This window comes from Hydractinia symbiolongicarpus, chromosome 15, assembly GCF_029227915.1.
Source record: "Hydractinia symbiolongicarpus strain clone_291-10 chromosome 15, HSymV2.1, whole genome shotgun sequence".
Lineage (NCBI taxonomy): Eukaryota > Metazoa > Cnidaria > Hydrozoa > Anthoathecata > Hydractiniidae > Hydractinia > Hydractinia symbiolongicarpus.
The window spans coordinates 3,764,164-3,784,739 of record NC_079889.1 but is presented as its reverse complement, the minus strand read 5'-3'; the positions used below and the strand labels follow the sequence as shown (position 1 = coordinate 3,784,739).

General features: G+C 34.2%; 1 protein-coding gene across 1 annotated transcript; it reads left to right on the top strand.

Annotated features, from left to right (window-relative positions):
• Positions 1–377: 377 nt before the first annotated feature.
• Positions 378–18,861, top strand: LOC130628729 (EF-hand calcium-binding domain-containing protein 6-like). Its single transcript, XM_057441716.1, has 20 exons — positions 378–5,537; positions 6,720–6,908; positions 8,020–8,132; positions 8,547–8,650; positions 9,558–9,655; positions 10,267–10,344; positions 10,725–10,794; positions 11,178–11,284; positions 12,101–12,541; positions 12,882–12,992; positions 13,303–13,401; positions 13,470–13,646; positions 14,177–14,360; positions 14,953–15,023; positions 15,746–15,870; positions 16,324–16,523; positions 16,616–16,695; positions 17,291–17,393; positions 17,913–17,981; positions 18,391–18,861. The coding sequence occupies exons 2-20, from the start codon at positions 6,733–6,735 to the stop codon at positions 18,607–18,609; spliced, it is 2,625 nt and encodes an 874-aa protein (XP_057297699.1). The 5' UTR covers positions 378–5,537; positions 6,720–6,732; the 3' UTR covers positions 18,610–18,861.
• Positions 18,862–20,576: the final 1,715 nt, after the last annotated feature.

Here is a 20,576-nt window from a genome sequence, read left to right as displayed (position 1 = left end):
GCTCTACTAAAAAAACAAATTTTTCCTTAATCATTGTCTTCTTATTTTCTCCTGGCCAGAGTACCACTGAAGACTATATAAAAATGGCTACCGGTTTTACAAGCTAGAACCTAGTTTATAAGAACGTTGAGACTGGCATTTTACCCTTAAATTAAGAACGTTGGTCAACCTGATTTTGTTATAGATTATAGAAAAAAAAAAAGAATTTACAAAACACTTTTTTCAGAAACATTAATTTCTTCCATAGTTAAGATAAGCGTCTGCATTAGAGGCTAAAAAAATGTAAAAAAACATATCACATCCAGGCGAGGTAGAACAAAAAACATTGTGGAGGAGATTACATTCTTGTTCAACACAAATGAACAATAAATATGATAAAATATTCTATTCAACCATCACATGTTTTTTAGAATATAAACATGAATACACCACAAACAAACCCACCTTAACCATGTGCCTGATGACGTCATAGGTTTGAGAACATAATAAGATTATTTTTATGTCTCCATTTTTAACCAACACATTATGTGAGCTAATCCCTCGGTCTATATTTGCAGCAGACTTCAATTAGTTAGCATTGAAAAATATTATATTTAGTCATGCTTGTGAGTTTATTTTAGGGAATACCGTTAGACAAAAGGGAAAATAAAGGACAACCATTTAGCCTAGTTTCCAGAGACAACTAGCCTATTTCAATCCTACATAAAACAGTTCTTGAGTACGAGTTTGCCAGATATGAATATTTTATTTTGACCGAATCGCTTGACAATGTTTTTTACTTTAATTTGATTGAATTTGGAAGAAAACTTTGGAATTATGAAACTTTTTTGTCAATAATGGCCTACAAAAGTTCAACAGGAAAGAATGTACTTAAATTATTGATGAAAAGATCGAATCACACCACTCTGCAACTCTAGAGAATCCTACAAATTAACAAATTGAACCCTATTAATACTAGGCACTAACTAGAGGGGGTTGGAGTGGATTTAGTCACCTCAATAACTTTCGATTGATTAGGCTGTGTGCAGAAGTGTTGATACAGGGCAAAAGAGGAGGGGTAATGTCTTACTAATAAAGGACCATGCTTGAGTTTTGTGGGAGGAAATTTTTTAAATTGCATTTTTCAGAATACTAAGAAGTGATGTTACTTTTATTTTTGGCGAAAACTTGAAAAAATCTTTCATTTTGATCATAATATGGAAGAAATGTTGCCAATACGTGTGGTTACAAAAAGTTTTGTAAGTTCGCTATAGTAAACCGATTTCGGTTTATTCTTTTCTTCATAACTGGACTGATTGAATATTCACCTGCCTCACGACATGACAATAAATATCTTTTTACTTCCGCTAAATCAGTACGACTAATAAATTTTGTATTTGTTTTCACTTCAGCTAACCATTCTTCAAAACGTTTTCTGTGCTCGTCAAGCTTTTGTTCCGCCATTTTGAATACCACGAGGGGAGTGATTAAAATAAGAACTCACAGTTAAACCAATTTGGGAATTTCCGATTCGTTTAAACCGAGTTGTATTTTTGGACAACTTGGTTTAATATTTCACTTGGGTTACAACATAATCATATTTCTAAGCATATCTAGGCGGCGATTCCTCAAAATTGGCAAGAATAAAAACTTGGTAATGTCAGTGATTGTGGTATTATGTCATCAGTTTTCTAGAATTCCTGTTTATACAAAGACCATTATTAGTCGGTCGATTGGTTCGCATGCAAATCTTGTTTTTTAATGGCTTCTATGTTATTATTTCTTACTATTTAGGTTATATTAACCTTTTATGACATTAAAAAAAGTGAGTAAAAAAATTGCTAAAGAATCTACAACTTTTCTGGGACAACCTTTTGTGACTTTTCCATTTGTAGCTCCCAAACGTTTTTAAAAATGCTACTCAAAGTATATTTGAAGTTTGTCAAGAGAAAAAAAATATTTAGAATGACTTTTACCTTTTTTATATAGAAACCACTGTAGAACTGTAGAAAGTTTAAAGCGATCGTGGAGCTTTGTCGTGTGCGTTCCAGCATAGCATATTTCAAAAGGTAAGGAGGTGGCAAAGGTGTTCCTAAGATTTGGTGTGCAAATTATTTAAAAAAAGGTCCTAAGATTTATTTTTGCTGTTGTTTTTGTTGGAATACATGTCATATATAGCTCTGTAAACAAATTCTCTCCTCTCTGTTCCTAGATAACCTAATTATCCCTCTCACATTTCTGTGAAGTTGCTTAGCAATCAAGTGAAAGAACGTTAACAAATAAATTTTGTTAAAAAAGGTATTAAATAAAAAGTCCACACGAGATGTTTTGGAGTCATGAAATCAGAAAAACAGAAAACTTTATAACTTATCAACCCTATAATATTTTTAGGTAGCCTGTTAAATCGTTCTTGGTACTGAGCCAAATGTTACACTTGTTACAATCTTGCAAATGCTAGTAACTCTGTTTTGATAAAATAAGCAGATACTGTACAGAAACAATAAATCCAGTAGCTTAATCTATTAGTCGGTTAAGGAGCGATATTATTCGGGTTTTTGTATGGAATTAAACTTTGGTGTGCAGCTTCGCCGCCATTTTATCTGTGGTTTTTGCAAGGCAAAAACAACGGTACTTTTTGCATTAGTGAGGTCATTTTTACTCACTCGAACATGTTTTTTTGAGATGACTGTCTCCATCGGTCGCTACGTAGGGACGAGTTCTCGACGGTGGTGGCACAGTGAAGCAGGTCCAGCCATGAGTGTAAGTTGCTATTGATTTGTTATATTAATTTAGCCTTTTTAAAACGAAGAAAAAGTTGTCTGACGGTCTCACCGGTATGTCACCGTACTAGTATGTCTTGTTGACGTGGCACATATAACGCTAAAAACAAGTTAAAACTTATAGAAAACAGATTTCCTCCCTCAACCAAAAGATTAGTACTGGTTTTCACAGTGAAAATTTTGATGGTTGTTAGGAACCTCGTTTCCAGGCCAATTTTTCGCTTTTTCAATATCCGAGACGGCGCGATATCAAAAAGTGAAAAATTGGCCTGGGAACGAGGTTGTATAGGTAACTTCAAACACGTGTTTTTTTTGTTTTTTTTTTATTGTTAAAAATCTTTTATATCCTTGATATGTTTTTTTCTGATTTTGTATACACTTTAAATTAGAAGGAATTTGAGCGAAGTTCAGAATTGTTGATCGACAAAGTTTTGTCACTTTTCGGTATTAGGTTTGGTTTGCACTTTCAAACTTTTGTTCTCTATATATATTCGTTTTTTGCCCTAAAGCATTTAATTACAAAGTTTCTGGTGAGCCTAATGTACTCATATGAAGCACATGCTTCGAGAGAAAATTCAAAATTGTAGGAGACAATGAGAATTCATATCTTCACCAACAATAATATGTGTGGATTACTGCTGCAAGATATTTTTGTTGTAATGACGCTTTGGGAGTGTGATCACGGACGTATTAACCTAACCTAAAAAAACCTGAGGAAAACAAGAGATATATCGCTATCACTTATCAATAAAATTTTCATCACATAACAGTTTGGATTTTAGCAACCCTTCACAAAATTAAGTGAAACAATCAGTATTTCCTCTGCATAATTGAATTAAAGGGTTGTAGCCGCAGCAACTTTCTCGACTCTAAGGCCGAATATTTCCTTTTGGACATCTTCTTTAAAGTTGGGTGTTAAAAAGACATCAAAAGGGCGCAAGTTGAAAGGAATAAGAAAATATTATTGAGCGGTAGAAAAACTGAGTTTTTTCCATTGTTATTAAAAAAGGAAATTGATGGGAGTTTTGTTTTTACTTTTTTCCGCCCTACCACAATGGGCGTAATTCGCTCACTTCTGGTAGATTAATTTTTTTTTAACAATAAATAAAAAGTAAAACGCGGCTAGTACATGTTTAAAGCCAATCCTGTGAAGCAATTAAAAATTAAAAACCTCAGGGTCGGGCGCACCCCCCTCTCCACCTAAACCTCAACAATGTTAAATTTGTGGACCTGTAAAATGTCGTGTTTAAAATTTGAGGGCTTTTATCACCAAACCTCTCTCGCCATTGGGTTTCATTCTTGCCAGAGCTTATAAAATAATACTTTAAAAGTGACATAAGCATATTATAGTTAAACTAACGCTGTCACCTTTCTGTGGCAGGTGTAAAAGAAGTGACAGGTTGCAATTCTACATAGCTAAGAAGAATGTTTATTTGTTTGTTTTCTTTTGTTGTTTGAGCTATTTGAGAAATGCTTTTGTTTGCACTTGTTAATGCCATTCTCAGACTAGAAATGTCTGCACAATCACAAGTTTCTTTAAAATAAAACAGTATTGAGAAGTGAAAGTTTGCCGTATTTGATGTCGGTATGTTTTTTTTCTTCTTTAATAATAGTCGAATCTGTTCGTCCGCAATAAAAGTGTTGTGCAACGGGCACACAAAATAGCTTGTAATATAAAGACGGACAACCCCGTGGATTTTTTTCACGGTTACGACTAGTATATTTTTATTCCCTAAGATGGTAAGACGACCAAAACGACGGTCCTACCAGGACGCCTTGCGTTAATAAAACTTTCTTTGGCTTTCAAAGTCTTTATCATCCGATATGTGTTTTATGAATAGTATAAATTGTTTTATCTAGAGAAAGGATCATAATGACAACAACGTCTTTTTACATATGTCAACACTTTTCGCTGTATGATCAGAATTACCCCTCAAAATGTCTATTTTAGCTATCTTAACATCCCTTCCTGGTGCTGAAAAATAGTATTTTCTTCCTCAACGAAGTTATTTCAAAATCAATGAATCCATGTTGTTGCTAAGACGAAATTACACACTTTTTGTAAGAACGCATTTGTAAAAGAACCATGCACTATAGCCAAAATATTAAGAATATCTTAAAAAGGTGTAATCATTAGTCCCAAAGAAATTGACGGTAATACAGCATTTTTGTAGTGATGATGAATATGATTGTTAATGATGCAGTAAATTATAACGAGAAGTTGGATCGACATTTTGATTCACGGATATTCCGTCCAACCTCTATGGACATTATCAACGTATATAAAGTTTTATAATCAAAACATTAATTGATATTTTGTCACCATTAATCTGAGAGTCATTTAAGAATTGATTAAAGGCTACTAACATCAGTTTTCTAAGAATCGCTAAAACAAAAAAAGGATGGTTCTTATTCAATTTTTGTCTAAATTGCATCGTGAAGAAATCATCTGCGAAGGAGATGAAGTTTAGTAAAAAAAGATACTGTTCCATCATCATATATTCTCTTGATATTGTTCAGCAAACAGAATTTAAATTAAAAAAACAATAGGAATCATAATAGAATAAAAAGTATATAACAAAAAAAAGATGGCAATTAACTCTGCTAGCAACGACAACAACAAAAAGTAAAAGCATTTTATTTTATAACTTGCAAGTGACTTTAAAGTCATTTGCCAGAAAAATAAAACACTCTTTTTACAAATCGAAAGGGCATAAAAGAAGAAGAAGAAGAATACGAACATTTTGTCTGGAATACATGACAGAAAAACTAAATCAGGTACTATACTAAACAACTTTTATCTATTTATTTATTAACGAATTACAAATAACGGACATATTGCATTGTGGTCTTGAAAAACCTTGTTTCCAGAGCCTCATACCATTTCTCAGTGGGTATATTCTTTGATGGTTTTATAGCAAGTTCGACTGGTACTATTTTTCGGAGCAATTTTTTCTGTCGCCCTAAAAATTGACAATCTTTAGAACTTGCTAAACTATTCTAGGTTGTATGCGATGATGGCGCAAGTTCCAGTGATTTTTGTTTTTTCTTTTTCCCGCATATGTTAATTTTTATTTTTTTGTTTGCTTCGTCAAGTAACGGTTGCATATCTTGAAAAAAACAAAAGTCAATAATAATGTTCACATTGTCAGACAATATCTTACAGTTTTCGTCCTGCTATTGTTGAAAATAAACCCAAAAATTAAATCTCGTCATATTACATGCTTCATATGCGCCTTAATACCTTTCTCTCTGTGTGCGGAGACCCACTAAAAACTGCACTACACCAAGATACTAGACTTCTCATAACTATAATTTTATAAGAATATATAACCTCGATTTAAGCTCAAACTTGAAAACATATTATTATTAATACTATTATTTACCAAGAATAACTTTATTCAGTTCGCAATAGTACTGCTATTAATAACGGTCCTATAAAAGGGGTGCCAGTGCATTTAAAGCTCCCATTTCAGCTACGAAAGGCGTGCATGCATAACAGGCGCTCAAGTGGAGAACCGCTTAAGCAATCCTATTCTCATGCTGAAGGTTAACTAGGAGGGTAGATTCACAGTTTTATAGTTTCAGAAATGAATCGAGCGGGGATTTAACCCACGTCCTTCCGCAATATTGATAAGCACTTTAACGCAAGACTATTGGTGGGTTAACCAGCAAGCTGAACAAATTTATGCCACATGTTTCTGTTGCTATACGTTTTTTATACATCTTCATTCGTTATGGACATCTGTTATTTGCGCACTAAGCGTTTTTTCGTACTTCTGTTTTAAAGATGGTCTATTTGGGCCTAGTCCAAAAGGAGCCCTAGTTTTTCAAAACATTTTAAACGGAAAACAAACAAACAAACAAACGAGCAATTACAACACGAAATACCTTTTTTTAACAATAAAGTAAAATCCTAGTATCTGTGGACTAATTATATGGGATTCTCTTTACGCTTAGATTGTGCTTCAATATGGTAGTGAAAACACCATGGCAATTTGGCGAGCGCACATTCAATGAACCAAACAGTGGGGCTGTATTTCCAAAGTTAAAAGTTGAACATCCATTGAGTAGACTTAGTCACCCAGATAAACTCAGTTTGCGAGGGGTTTCAAGGATTGGTTCATTGAAAAGTGAAAGAACAACCAGGTATTCTTGATTTTTTTTTAATTTACGATAATTTATATTTTCAAATTAGATACTATTTCCGCTATAACTAGTCTCTTTAATAATAGCCGTTTTTTGTCTGTCTCTGCGCGGACCCTTCGCTGAGTTAGGAAGACGTGCTACGGAAACACGAATATCAAATGCGATATATTTTTATTCACTTTGTTGCGATGGTTAAATTTAAAGGATGAGCGTACACGTGGATTTTTCCACGAGTTAACGGTTAGTCTCTTTAATAATACCCGTCGTCTGTCTGTGTGTCCGCGAAAGGCGTCTCCTGTTACGAAAACACGAAATGCGATATATAAAGGCCGGGCGACCACGTGGTTTTCTCCACGGGTTAATGACTAGTCACTATAGTAATATAAGTAATCACTATAGTATGTCACATCTGAGGACCGGCAGACCCGCGGATTTTTCCAGTGGCTAACGCCCATACAAATGTGGGCGTGCTTGCCTCAATCCCTAGTTGTAACAACACTGTAAATCATTGTTTTCAACCAATTCTGTCATTAATAATAATCAATTTTAAACTTTACTGGCTTGTCATTGCGCTTCAGTGGGAGAACTACTAGACAAAAATCTTTTCAATCTACTTTGCTCGCAAGGTTTGATAAAATACTTCGAAATCTCGTTTTTGTGCAATAAAAGCTTATATTCTTGCACTAACATGAAAATTAAGGCAGATGGGGCTAAAAAGACCCTTTTTGTCCATCTAAACCAAATATCCGCCTGCCCACAATTAAGTCATTCAATTTTTATGCTTTAATTGTTCTCTAATATGATAAACATTTTTGGACCGTATGAGCTTCCCTCTCCCCCTTCCGTCCTTCAAGATCTCCCATAAAGCCCCGCCTGAATATGGTGTAAACACATAACTTTACCCTAACGTATAAGCTCACGCAAAATTTTAAAATTTTTAAAACCAAAAAAAAGATCTTTTTGCGGAAAAAAATTTCACAGAATTAACGATAAATCGATTTTTAAAAAGCAGGTTCAAAATACAGTGACCGTATTGCATACTAAACAGAATTCTTTCAAATTCCAACTTATTTTAGTACAACTTTTTAATATTCCCTTCCCCTCTTTTAAGAAATGACAAAGAAACAAACACGAGATTCTCAAGTATGGCTTTACCAAACATTCCCGAGAATATAAAAGTAACGGTCGCCGAAGATAGAAGCAAAGTTCACATGCCTATATTCGGTAAGTTAGTACTTCATAATGATGTTTTAATCAAGTGTCACATTCCCTTATTCTTCTTCCTTGCTCTTTAATTGCTGGAATTGCAGCTCCATTCAATATAAAGTTATATGTCGGCCATTATTTTCTTAAGAATAATTTTTCGTAAAACATATTTTTTTATTATTTCCTAGAAATTTTGTTACATAGTATCAAAATGAAAAAAAGTCGAGTAATCTTTTGCGGGTAACAATGTAGGGGCTTATACCCAAAACGCGATCATTTACTGTTATTATTAAGCCGCACAATCAATGATACCTTATGCGACATAAAACAGATTCGAACCCTAACTTGGCAGGTTGCTTTTTACTTGAGTAAAAAGTTGAAGTACTGCATCCCCCTAGGGTAGTATTAACAACGTAACTATTTTAATACTAGGAAGTGGTGCTTCATTGAGCAACAGGATTGACAGTCGGTTATCTGCAACAAGTACAACTATTCTTCATGAAAGCAATGGAAGCCGTAGTATGTCTACGATTGAGGTAGGGAACTCAAGATCGTCTTTCATTTTTGTGTTCTTACCTGCATCTCCTAAAACATCATATCTAGGCGTGCGGGAACGAATCTTTTTCCAGCTGCAACGTCTGTGTTTAGTCAGCTTTGAGATGAGCCAAATTTCAAAGCATTTGTTGTTGATTTTTTTCAAAGGCCAATCAAAATTTTAAAGGCGACGCCATCTTTTATATTTAAGACATGTTGGCGCATACTGTGCGCGCACGCTAACAAGAAAACTCGTGGGTTTTTTGTACTATAGCGTGTGATGGGGTCAAATGAAAACTATTTTGGGGCTTCTAGAACGACGACCTACGATCATAGAGAGCAAGAATGCTTTAATGAAAACCGACCCTAATGCCTAAATTCGAATATACCATATTTTTACCTTCCCCATCTCCAATTCCTTTGCTACATGATACATTTTTTAAATAAAGTACATATAAAACTAAAAAGGAAACCACTTGGACCTTCTTTATACCGTAGCGTATTTTAGGTCATACCACGACAAATCTGGCATCGCGAACGCAAAGGCATAATTCCATACCCCTTAGACGTCTTTTTACTGTCACAACTGTCTATCTACACAAGGAATAAGATCGTCAAAAAGCAGAGAGTGTTACTATTATATACTAACTATAGTATTTTATGCTAAAGAAAAATTGTTTTGTTGCCTTATTATTTTTTAATTTCTTGTTACAATAACTTTCAAAGAAAGAAGTAGGCACCTGATGGTCTGCTCAATACGTCCATGCAATAACACAAAATAATTTGCATATAAAACTGTCCATTTTTCGCAGGTGTTCCCTGCTAAGTTTGCAATCTTAAATATTATGTTCTTCAGAATCGTCTTTCGATATTATATGTTTTTAATAGGAATTTTTGTTATTTTCAAAGCTTGAAAGCATTTTAAGAAACAAGATGAAGACCGGTTATTTCTCTGCAAAGAATTTGTTCATATCATATGATCCAGAAGGACGCGGTGATGTTAAAAGGTAATACATATTAGTAAAATAAAAAATATATTTGTTTGACTTATGTATTGCATATTTCTTGTTTGCTCTTGCTCACATTCAGCACAATCTAATGGGCTGAGTGCTTGCTTTACGAATGATTGAGTTGTCTTACAGTATTAAATCAGTGATTTCAGAAGAAGGAATGTACATCAAGGTCTCAGTCTTTTTCCGCGTTTCTGATAGGAATTTATTTCTCTGGTAATATAACTTTCCAAAAATAAATACTGACATGGCATGGTTTTCCTAAGTAAAGAGATTAAATCCGCAAGAAAGTTTGTCGTAAACGCCTCCTCCAACTTCAACGGATTGTAGAATTCCTCTTTTTTCTTCTTAATATTACTATTCTTATCTACTTGAATCACTGTTTTTATAAAGACGAATCAATCATTCATAAAGCAAGCATTACAACCCCGTTAGATTGTGAGCAAGTAGTTTTATCTATACCTTGCACAAACAAGAAATATCCAATATCTGATTGGATATTTCGAGGAGGAAGGGGAACTGAAAAGAAGTTTCAATATACTATTATCGATTTATATCCAGCAACATTATTTTTCTACTGGTTAATAATATTGACTCTATTTTTTTAGGGAAGCTTTGCATCGCATCTTATGCACCTTTTTAGCTATGAAATTGTCCTTTAGTCAATTCAACAGGCTGATGAAAAGGTATGCAGCACATTTTTGCAACCCTTGCATTGTTAGTAATATATCAACAAAACCGTCTGTCAAAACTTTCTCCAAAAAGAGCATATGATGTCTAAAACCACACTGAATATAAGAAACAACTGATTATCAATCGACGCTTTCAACTTTTACTCTTTCTTGTTATCATTTATTTCAAGTCAAACGCGCATATCAAGAGAATCAAAACAATAGTGCCACAAGTGCTCTCAAATCATCAAGGCATATATCTGTAAAAAAAGACTACTGCCTAAGTAAGACTGCAAAAGATTTCGTGTTGATCTGAATGGAAAATTTAGAACCGGCCAACTTCGGTCAATTATGTAGGCTTCATATAAATACGAAGTATTTGTCTTTTCTTCTAGACTTGGCTTTGAGAATGCTAAAACTGTTGCATTTGATGATTTTTATTTGTTATTCAAAAAATCTAATTTGGTAAGATTTTGGTGATTTGAATAACCAATACCTCTTTTTCGGAAACTTTCGGGACTTTTTGCAATTTTTTTTATTGCAGTTACATCATATTGTGTTGTTTCGAAAGGGATATTCATATGAGGATTGGTAGCCTTTTTATGAAGCGCTCGCTGAAGTGTGGAAGGTTTTTTGTTCAAACTAAATCGAGTTTATTCAGAGGCTATAAAAGTGTGGATCCGTTCTATTTTGTTTGGCGTTTACCCTAAGAATGGGAATTAGGGTGACGTATAGAACCGTTATGAGAGAAGAATATAACGAGAGTTCATACAAAACAAAGAGTAACGTTCAGGGCGTTGTTAATTGCTTACGTCTCCTTGTAAAAACATTTCAACTTGTGTGTTCAGAAAGAGAGCAGTGAATATCCCAGTTGGTTCGGTAAGGAGGATACATCACGTGATTCATATACAGCCAATGAAGTTCACACTCAGCTCAAAATTGCTGCGAGTAAAAGGTAATGACTGTACAGAAATTAGAATTTGTAGGTCTGCGTTTAAAGAGCTGTCATCTTCATCTCACGGCATTGCATTATTTTCTATACATTCTAAACATGATTTTAAACAACCTTGTCTTAGAAAAATGCAAAGTTAACTTGCCTTCCTCGTGTTTTTTACCGTGTTATTGCACTTCTGGACCCAATTCTTGCAAATAAAGTTTATTAAAAGGCCTCTTACAGAAAAAAACCCACATTGCTCTAGGTATGGAACTGGAATAAACCTGGCTATCTGTGCACTACTTGACTGCCCGTTTCATATTTTCCCTCTTTGCACGTTTTAGAAGGGAGGTACTAGAAGAAAAGAGAATTGGTAAACATATATTTCTGATCTAACTAGACATTGAAAATCTAATATGCAAAGTTTTATCCCAACAAGAAAATTTATGGTGCTACGAATTCGGCTCCTTTTAGTTCTTAGAATAAATTTCGAGCAATGAATAGAAGCGACTTAAGATGCCATATTTCATAGGCAAATATGTACTAGAAAAATACTGCGCAAATAAAAAATAAGTCTGTCATTTTACAACTGGTTAATTCCTTCACAACGGACAGGTTTAATTCCAGTCCTGCAGAATCTGTAACTCTTAATGGAGAAATTAAACTCTAAAATAAGAAAACTGTATGCATTTATTTTGAAATGAGCTTTCGTTGCACCCAAACCTGGCTTATATATTTGAGCCCTCAGCCCTATATATTTGAGCCCTCAGCCCTCAGTTTAAATGTGTGTATTTTTTACGTTTAAAGTCAATAAAATATATCCTGCATTTCTTTCAGCTTCAACAACTTGCTCGATCTTCTTGATCTGGATGAAGAAGAAACAATAATCAAGCCGATTTTCCGTGATCAACTTCAAAAAATTGGATACGTCATGACGCCAACAGAATATGAAAAATTATGGAGAAAATACGATAGTCACAACACAGGTGTCATTGACACAAACAAGTTAAGCGACAAACTACTTCCAACCCGCTCCACTAGTGTTAATTCGCGTCAGGCGCGCAGGAGTTGTACGTCAAACATGCAATCACAGCGCCAATCTTCTATTACTATTGAGAAGTGGCTTAGCAAGAAATTTCGTGGTGGTATTCACGATATGCACTATGCTTTCAAAGAATTCGAAGTTGACGATACAGTGACAAGGGAGGAATTTTTACTAGTGTTGAGGGATTACGGTCTTGTACTAAACGATGACACACTGGATCTGTTTCTGCAAAGGTACTGCGCATTAATATTTAACTATTCTTCTTCTTGAACTCTTGTAACACTTCTCACTCAACTACGCTATGCCAGTACACACGGTGTGGCCGAACCACCTAAAATTCAAAAAGTTTATCTCCTTATGATAATGAAAACTGCTAGTTGAAAATTATAAGTCAATTACACAATCTTAAAGTAATATTATCATTATAATATTAATAATATAAACATAAAAATAAAGATACATATTAGTATTTTCTGCGGGTATTGCATTTATTAAACTTCTAGTTGAAAGTTAATATGATTGCAAAGTGGAGTCATTCAAGAATCAAACCCAAACTTGTTTTTTCAATTTCAGATGCGATGTGCCAGTTGGGTCGCGCATACAATACAAAGCATTCATGAAGATGTTTCAAACAAAATGCTCTGATTCAAAGATTAATAAAATAACTGGCGACAGACCGATGAGGTATAGATCATTTGGAATTCTTTCTTCTTTGCATATTGTGAATCTAACCTTTGACTAGCTTAAGGTGGCATATCGATTTCCCACTTTGCAGTATCATTTTTACTTAAGTTAAAATTTCTCGTGGCGTTTAAAAACAGTCTCAGGTGTTGATGTGAATAGACAGAGTACATGTTCGGTACTCAACCTGAATGTTTTTCAAAACCGTCGGGCACTTAATTCAGTTACTACCTGTAGAACATTAGAGAATATAGTAGATTTTAAATATTGACCGAAAATATTTGGATAATCTTTTTTTGTTTTTTTGATCTAGGCAGTACGAGCAGAGCATCAAGTCAAATATCTCTTCCATTGAAGAATGTCTTTTGGACATGTTCCAAGGCGATTTGATCCGACTTAAAAATAAATTTCGGTAAGATAAAGTCCAATTACAAATTGCAAGCCTTACAAAGCTTTCATTGTTTTTCTTTTCCTTTTTAGCAAAATTGATCAGTCCAACTCAGAATGTATATCTGACATCGAATTTCGTGCTGCAATTGAGAGCTTCTTTAATGTCTCTTTAAAAGATGGAGATTTTCAAGAGTTTATGAAAAGTGTTCCAGTCAATGATGATAACAAAGTGCGGTATTTGCAATTCCTGGAAAGCTTTGATAATAAGTTAGTATTTCATGGTTGTATACTAAAGAAGCTTTTATTACAGTAACCTTAGGATATTATTAATAGTTATGTTAGTATGTTAGACATAGCTAAAGCCTTCTATGCACAATTTTGACTGCACCAGGTAGATGCTATTTTGCGAAAAACGTTTTCTTCAGTGACTATGCGTTTGTGATTTATATTTTAGCTAAATAAGCATGCTTGTGAGACCAAGCTATGGCATTATCAGGCATGCAGTATATGCCGTTGGTGGCGTTGTCCTTGAATTTTGTTGCATCAAAAATCCTTAATTTTTTTTTAAGCTCATTGCTTATAGTTTCTTTAATTTATCCAACTTGTGCTATTTAAATTGGAAGAACTCGAGACGTCGTTTGTTAAGAGATACTTGACCCTAATGGGAACTGCAGCTCATAGTTTTATATCTGCAAAGGGAATGAAAATACACCAAGGAAGAAATCGATACGCCGAAAGTCTTTCCCAAGGTGACAGAGATAATAGTTTTTTCAAATTCTCTTACTTATTATCTTTAGAAATTCGAAAACTATTTTCGACAGTTCATCATCGGTAGATGAGCGTGAAATAAGCAATATAACTCGCTGTGGATCAAGAACGTCTACTGCCTCCAGAGTCGACCTGCATAAAGAGCGAAATGTGCAAGAGATATACTTTGCTGTGAAATCGGTGTTAAAGCAACGCTTTGAGGAAGTTGAAAGGGTAGGAAAAAAATTGAAATACTCACCCAGTAATATGAACGAATTATTCTCCAGGAAAAACACCGTAGAATGTTTAAATAAAAATGAAATGCTTCCAGCGTTTGTTGAGTTCAGGCGTTGTAGGCGCTCCCTAAGTTCGGGTGATACAAGATCCTGCCATGTAATTAAATAGAAAGAGAGATGAAAAGAAAATTTTGAAAAGTTTTTAAAATTTCGTGAGATCACCCCTCAACCGAAACGGGTAACTACAGATCATATATTTTTTACTTTTAACGGGTGACTTATGGGTCCAGTTAAGCCTGTATCTTATTAAACTTCATGCATCCAATTGGAGATACCCTCTGGTTGTCCTTTTTATATTACAGGGGAAACACATGTTTGAGTTTATGGCTTTGTGAGAAAATAAAACTATTTTTTAACGTAATGGATGAACAAACGTTATAATTCGTACTCGTCCTGATAAAAAAGCCCTAAAGCATGCACAAATTAACTTAGCTAATAAAGACCTCCCCTCAAAATTTGATTTTTGCAAAAGTAATTACATTTATGTCTCTTTTCCCAATTTAACGCGAGAAATAAAACATTTGTTTCAGATATTTTACGACATCGATGTGAAAAATACAAAGAGAATGACGCAAGAAATGTTGCAGCATCTTTTAAGGAGGTAAGCGGACCCCAACATTGTTTTCTTAAAAAGTGGTAGTATATACCCCTTGCATTGATGGTGTAAATAAATCACTTTACAAAAGATAATCAACGAAAGGATATTGGCTAATCAATGTCAATGTTAATGCAAAATCAACTAATTTGGGCATACAGTCCAAAGTTGAACCTGCCCATTTACCAAATGGGATCCTGGAAAAAAAGTAAATTTAAGAAGACTCACACAGATAAGAAAAATCAAGACAAGAAAAGGTCTGTTCACAATGGCTTGGGAAAAATTTTGAGAAATCGATAGGTTCTTTATGAATGCCTGTTAAGATTTCAATGGCTATGGGTTCGAAAGTGTCTTCAAAGGACCTACCGTTTGATATCCATATATGCGGCTGTACCGTAACAAATTCTTTCCAATTTCTGTCCGGTCTTTATCACTAGTAATCAGCGAGAGTTAAATGGTTTTTTTAAAAGTTAAAAGATGTACCCAGAATTATACAGCACATATGTATATGTTTTTCCATACAAATTTGAATCTAAGAATGATTTTCATTTTACAGAAAAGCGTGCACGAGTTTTCTTTTGAATGTGGAATTAGCCCACGCCTAGGGCAAAGCTATAATTAAGGTTCGAGTAACTTAACTTTTTTTTTGAAACTAAAAAAAAATCAGGAACTGTAACTCCCTGTTATGAACCAGTTTGTTACTAGCACTATTTTCACTATTTTCTTAGAGTCGGAATAAAGTTATCAGAAACTGAAACACGAAAGCTGTGGGACACATTGATTACAGACCAAAGAGGAACAGTAGAGTTTACATATTTTGCTCGCCATTTTGCGTATTCCTTAAAATCGGCAGGTATGCATATTAATATCAAACGATTGTTAACAAAATAAGTATATTATTTTTACTCATATTAATACTTCGCTTCTCCCGATGTATTGGGCATATGAAACGAGATTCTGAGTCAATTTGTCGTGTTTTAAATCATCTCTATTATAATACCCGTACACGTCTGTCTGTCATGCAAAATGTTACCGCAAGTAAACGAGACGCACGTAATGCAGTGTAAAAAGGACGGGGGAACTCGTGGATTTTTCCAAGTGCCACCCATCAGTGGAAAACTAAACCTACTGTTTTAAGCAATAGCGGTCGAGATATATAGAAATTACCTGGTTTTGTCAAAAAAATCCAAAGAAAGAATTAACCTAACGTATCCAAAACTATTATGTTAAAATATTTAGAAATCATTAACATAATATATTTGCAACAGAAAATGTTGTCAATAATTGTTCTCGTTTTATTTTACAGCCTTTCCAAATGCTAAAACTCGTCCACCAGTGAAAGGGGATGTTGATTTCCGTATGCAATCAAATCATTTGAATAGCAGTCGAGATCTAATTAGAAATTACGTTAAAACGTCTCTGGAAGCAAATTATACTAAACTAATGGAAAAGTTTTTTGAAACAGACCATAATAAACCAGGATATGTTTCAGCGGATGAATTCAAGGTAATTAGAATCAAGGATATGTGACAGCTTATATCATGTCTTCGTGAATAATGATGTAGACTATTTTGATATTTTTTTTTCTTCTATTTCAGAATATTTTGCAGACCGTGAGTTGCGAGATAACGTCAAAAGAAGTTGAAATACTAGCTGAAAGGTTTTCAAAAGACAATAAGTACGTTAAGCTCTACCAGGGCGGGTAAAATCTTTCTAGGAATTGGAGAAAGGTTGAGTGGGGGATCATTCGAATTAAAGACCCATATCGTCAATTACTGTTCTTGTCGTTCAAAAGTCATTTCTAAAAAAAAAGGAGAGCATTGATTAACTGATTAACTAAAGATGTATCTTTTTTAAAAAAGTTATTATGTTAGTGACTCGTAAACAATCAATTTCTAATCACTAGCAATAAGAGAAAACCAATTGACTATCCACATAATGGATGTCCAGTTAGTGTGAAGTTAATTTGAATGTAATTTGGCCAATGTCATCAAATCTTCCACGACACTTTTTTCACAACACGATGCACAAAATATAAAACTGTTCCTGAGGCTCTTTCTGACTGGTCAATTTTTCAAAGTTATTGTCGCTATTAACAAAACGCGTCATTAAAATTCACTGCAAAAGAAGCTAATGATCGGAATGATCGGATATACGACATGATTTATTTCAAAAAAAGAGATTAGTGACAAATTACTTTTTTAAGATATTTATGCACGCATGTGTCAATAATCGCTAAGCTTAAATTAATTCCATTTCTTTGTTTGCTTTAGGATACGCTGGCAGGAATTTATAAAACATTTAAAACCGAATAAGCTAATTAGCAGAACAGGAAATAACATGCGCGAGATCATGAAACATCCACAACTAGACGTGGTAAGTAACGCGTTGGATTATGAGTGGTCCTTATCGGTATGGCGTCGTTATCATTATCAAACGCACAAAAAAGAAACGACAATTCTGAAACTTTCACTATCTACCTTTATTATTATTTTTATTATTATTAATTTTACTATTATTTACCCAGGATAGCCTCTTCCGTTGCTAATGGAACTGTTTCAATGAGGGTCCTGCGAAGGAGGTCCTAGTGCATTCAAGGCTCCCATTTGAGGTGCAGAAGGGCGTGCAAACACAACAGCCGCTCAACTAGACAACGGCCTAAGATATCAATCCTAAGCTCATGCTGAACGTTAAGCAGAAAGGATACATTGGCACTTTTATAGTCTCTGGCATGGCTCAGCTGGGGTTTGAACCAAACACCTTCCGCACTGAAGGTGAACGCTCTACCACAACGCCACCAACGTTCTAAATTGATAGGCTTAACGTTTTCAATTTTTTAATTCTTCAACTTACTCTGGAAATGAATGTTGTTGTTATACTTTGTATCTCTTTTAGAGATTGAGTTCAATATCAGAAAATCCAGAAAAAGGATTGCCAATGATTAGTTCTCAAATAAGAGAGAAGGTAATTAGACAATAATTGTGTATACTCTGACTAGCTTTCACTAGCATTTGACTTTCATCATTCAAATTGCACATACTTATTTAGTTACCAAGTGTCAATATGTACTAAAACATACAGCGGTATAAGTTATTTCTATAAATTTTTGGTACTGGATTATTTAGTCTTTTTCTGCCTATATAACTGTTACTAAACAAACATTAAATTGGATTTATAAAAATTTCGAATGGTTATCAATCCTGGTGAGATTAATGATAAAGTTTATTTTGTATATTTGTAAATTAGAAATATATTTGTTAATTTTATTGCATAAGGGTGTTGCATGGTTTAAAGAAAAAATAAGTTAGAAAACGGAAACGTATTTGTCACTTCTGTCCAAAAGAATCTACTTAGTCTACGATATCTATTTTAGGTAATGTCTGCCAAATGGAAGGATATCCGAAGATTGTTTAAACAATACGACCGCACGAGCCAAGGCTACCTGTCCATTACCGAATTCAAAAATATTTTAAAACTTTGTGATATTGTTCTAGATGAGAACGATATGTACTATCTCATCTCCAAACTGGATAAAAATTTACAAGGCAGAGTGAATTTTGAGGAAGTTCAAAGCATATTTTCAAATCATTGAAGTCAAAAAAGAAAGGGCTTGCCTAAACTTATATCAATATTGTATTAACAGTAAAGGTATTAGACAGAAAATGTGCAGGATACTTTTGCAAAATGATATTACGAACCTGCATCTTTGAATGGTAACTGAATATTTCATGACAATATTTAGTTAAACATACATACGTATTTTCTGATACTGCAATGGATTTTAAAGATTTAATCTGCGTTTCAAGGAATAACTTGTTATGCATATATGAAAAAAAAGCTAGATATTAAAGCAAAGTGCATTTTCTTCTCGTTCGCCTAAGCGTATGCTGTTTTCGTTGTCAGAGAACTTACGCTGTTTCTTGTTGTGACAACCGTTCACAAAGAAACACACAACAACTTCTTTGCTATATTAATACACATATTTTGCTCAAAGTAGTAGCCGTGTTGCTACGTTGTGATAAAATACTCGAAACAGCGATTTCTGGGTTACCGTGATACCTTAATAAAACTCCTCATTGCTGTTCTTATGGTTATTAGAGCAAATTGGTTTTTTAAAAGTTCGAAGTTCTCTGTTTCTATAGACCTCGGTAAAAGAGTAAAGGAGAGACCAACAATCTTGTTCAAAATATGTTGATACAAGACAGGAATCTCCAAGTTCGCCACCACAAGAATTACATAGGCTATTTCTATATTACATTCACAACTTGTCAAATTTCACTTGGCAATGTTTAGAGGGTACTTAGGACATCTGATCTTAGGCTATTTGGTTAGCTCCAAACTTAGTATAGCCATTTTCAACGAAATCCGGGGTTTAAGTCAACCCGATGTGGTTTACTTCGGTGTGCGGTCGCGCATATTTTAAACGCTATCTGTCTGGCCTACCTTGTGCAAAAAGTAGCGAATTGCAGCTTGTTGGCTGCAGCGCATTGACGTTTTATGCATTTTTGTTTACACTTGAGAATTAAGGAAATAACTGCCTGTCTGGATATTTTTGTCGAAGATTGCAGAGTAATTGCAGTATTTATTTCTAAAAAAACGGATCAAATATCGATATACATATCGCCTTTATGGACTTCTAACAGACAAGAGGCTGGCATACATTTTATAAATCCTATTTAGATAGCTGGCACAATACGTTCTTTTAAGAAGTTTCATGCGAAATTATTTACTAAACGACTATCACTACGCTAAATTCAGAGCTGAAATATGAATGAATCAACGATAAGATCTTTTAACAATTTATTTCATGTCTTCAAAACATATCCCACACTTTTCTTTTCAGAGCGACCTTCTTATTCTCAGCTTTGGCACATTGGTAGATTTTAAAGCTGAAGCATATATCTCATTTAGGAGCATTAAATCTTTCTCCCCGGAAACGTCAAATACTTGAATGTAGGGTGCGCAACCCTCTGGAGCAATATTAGAATCCACATTATATCCTTTGGTGACTTTCCAATGTTCTATACGATGTAGGATTGTAAAAAATCGCAGGTCTGTTGAATGAAGAACTTCTTCTAGTTCAGTGAACAAATCTCAAAGTCAATTCCCCAAATTCATTGCTCTACATTCATGTTACGTAATAGCGAAGTCAATAAAAGTCTTGAGGGTGTTCTCTGTAAGCTTTTACAGTGTGATAAAGTCTTATTTTTAAGACAAGTTTTTTTATATTTCTTTCGTGTTAATCAACAAACGTTCCGGGAATGATATCAGACCAAACAGCATTGATTTTGCCTTTTAATCTGCGGTTCTACATATCATATATAAAAATACTATCAACCGCTGAACTTGAATTCTTTTAAGATACTGTTGTTTGTCTGTTAAGAGAAAGTCTGTTTTGTTTCAAAAAGTTTTTGAGGCGTCTACGACTTGCAACAAAACTATTTCCTACAGGTGAATTGTTCGTATTTTCATTGTGGATAGTTTTGACATTCTAAATATGTAATACAGTGTATCAGCCTTTCGTTCATGAATCCACTCAAGCGCTTTAACTCCTAGATT

Bases quoted from the DNA above. Each gene is read 5' to 3' on its own strand.
- LOC130628729 (XM_057441716.1), top strand. From the start codon at position 6,733: ATGGTAGTGAAAACACCATGGCAATTTGGCGAGCGCACATTCAATGAA. The intron at 8,133-8,546 runs GTAAGTTAGTAC...TTTTAATACTAG, and splicing joins AGTTCACATGCCTATATTCG to GAAGTGGTGCTTCATTGAGC. The intron at 17,394-17,912 runs GTAAGTAACGCG...TATCTCTTTTAG, and splicing joins AACATCCACAACTAGACGTG to AGATTGAGTTCAATATCAGA.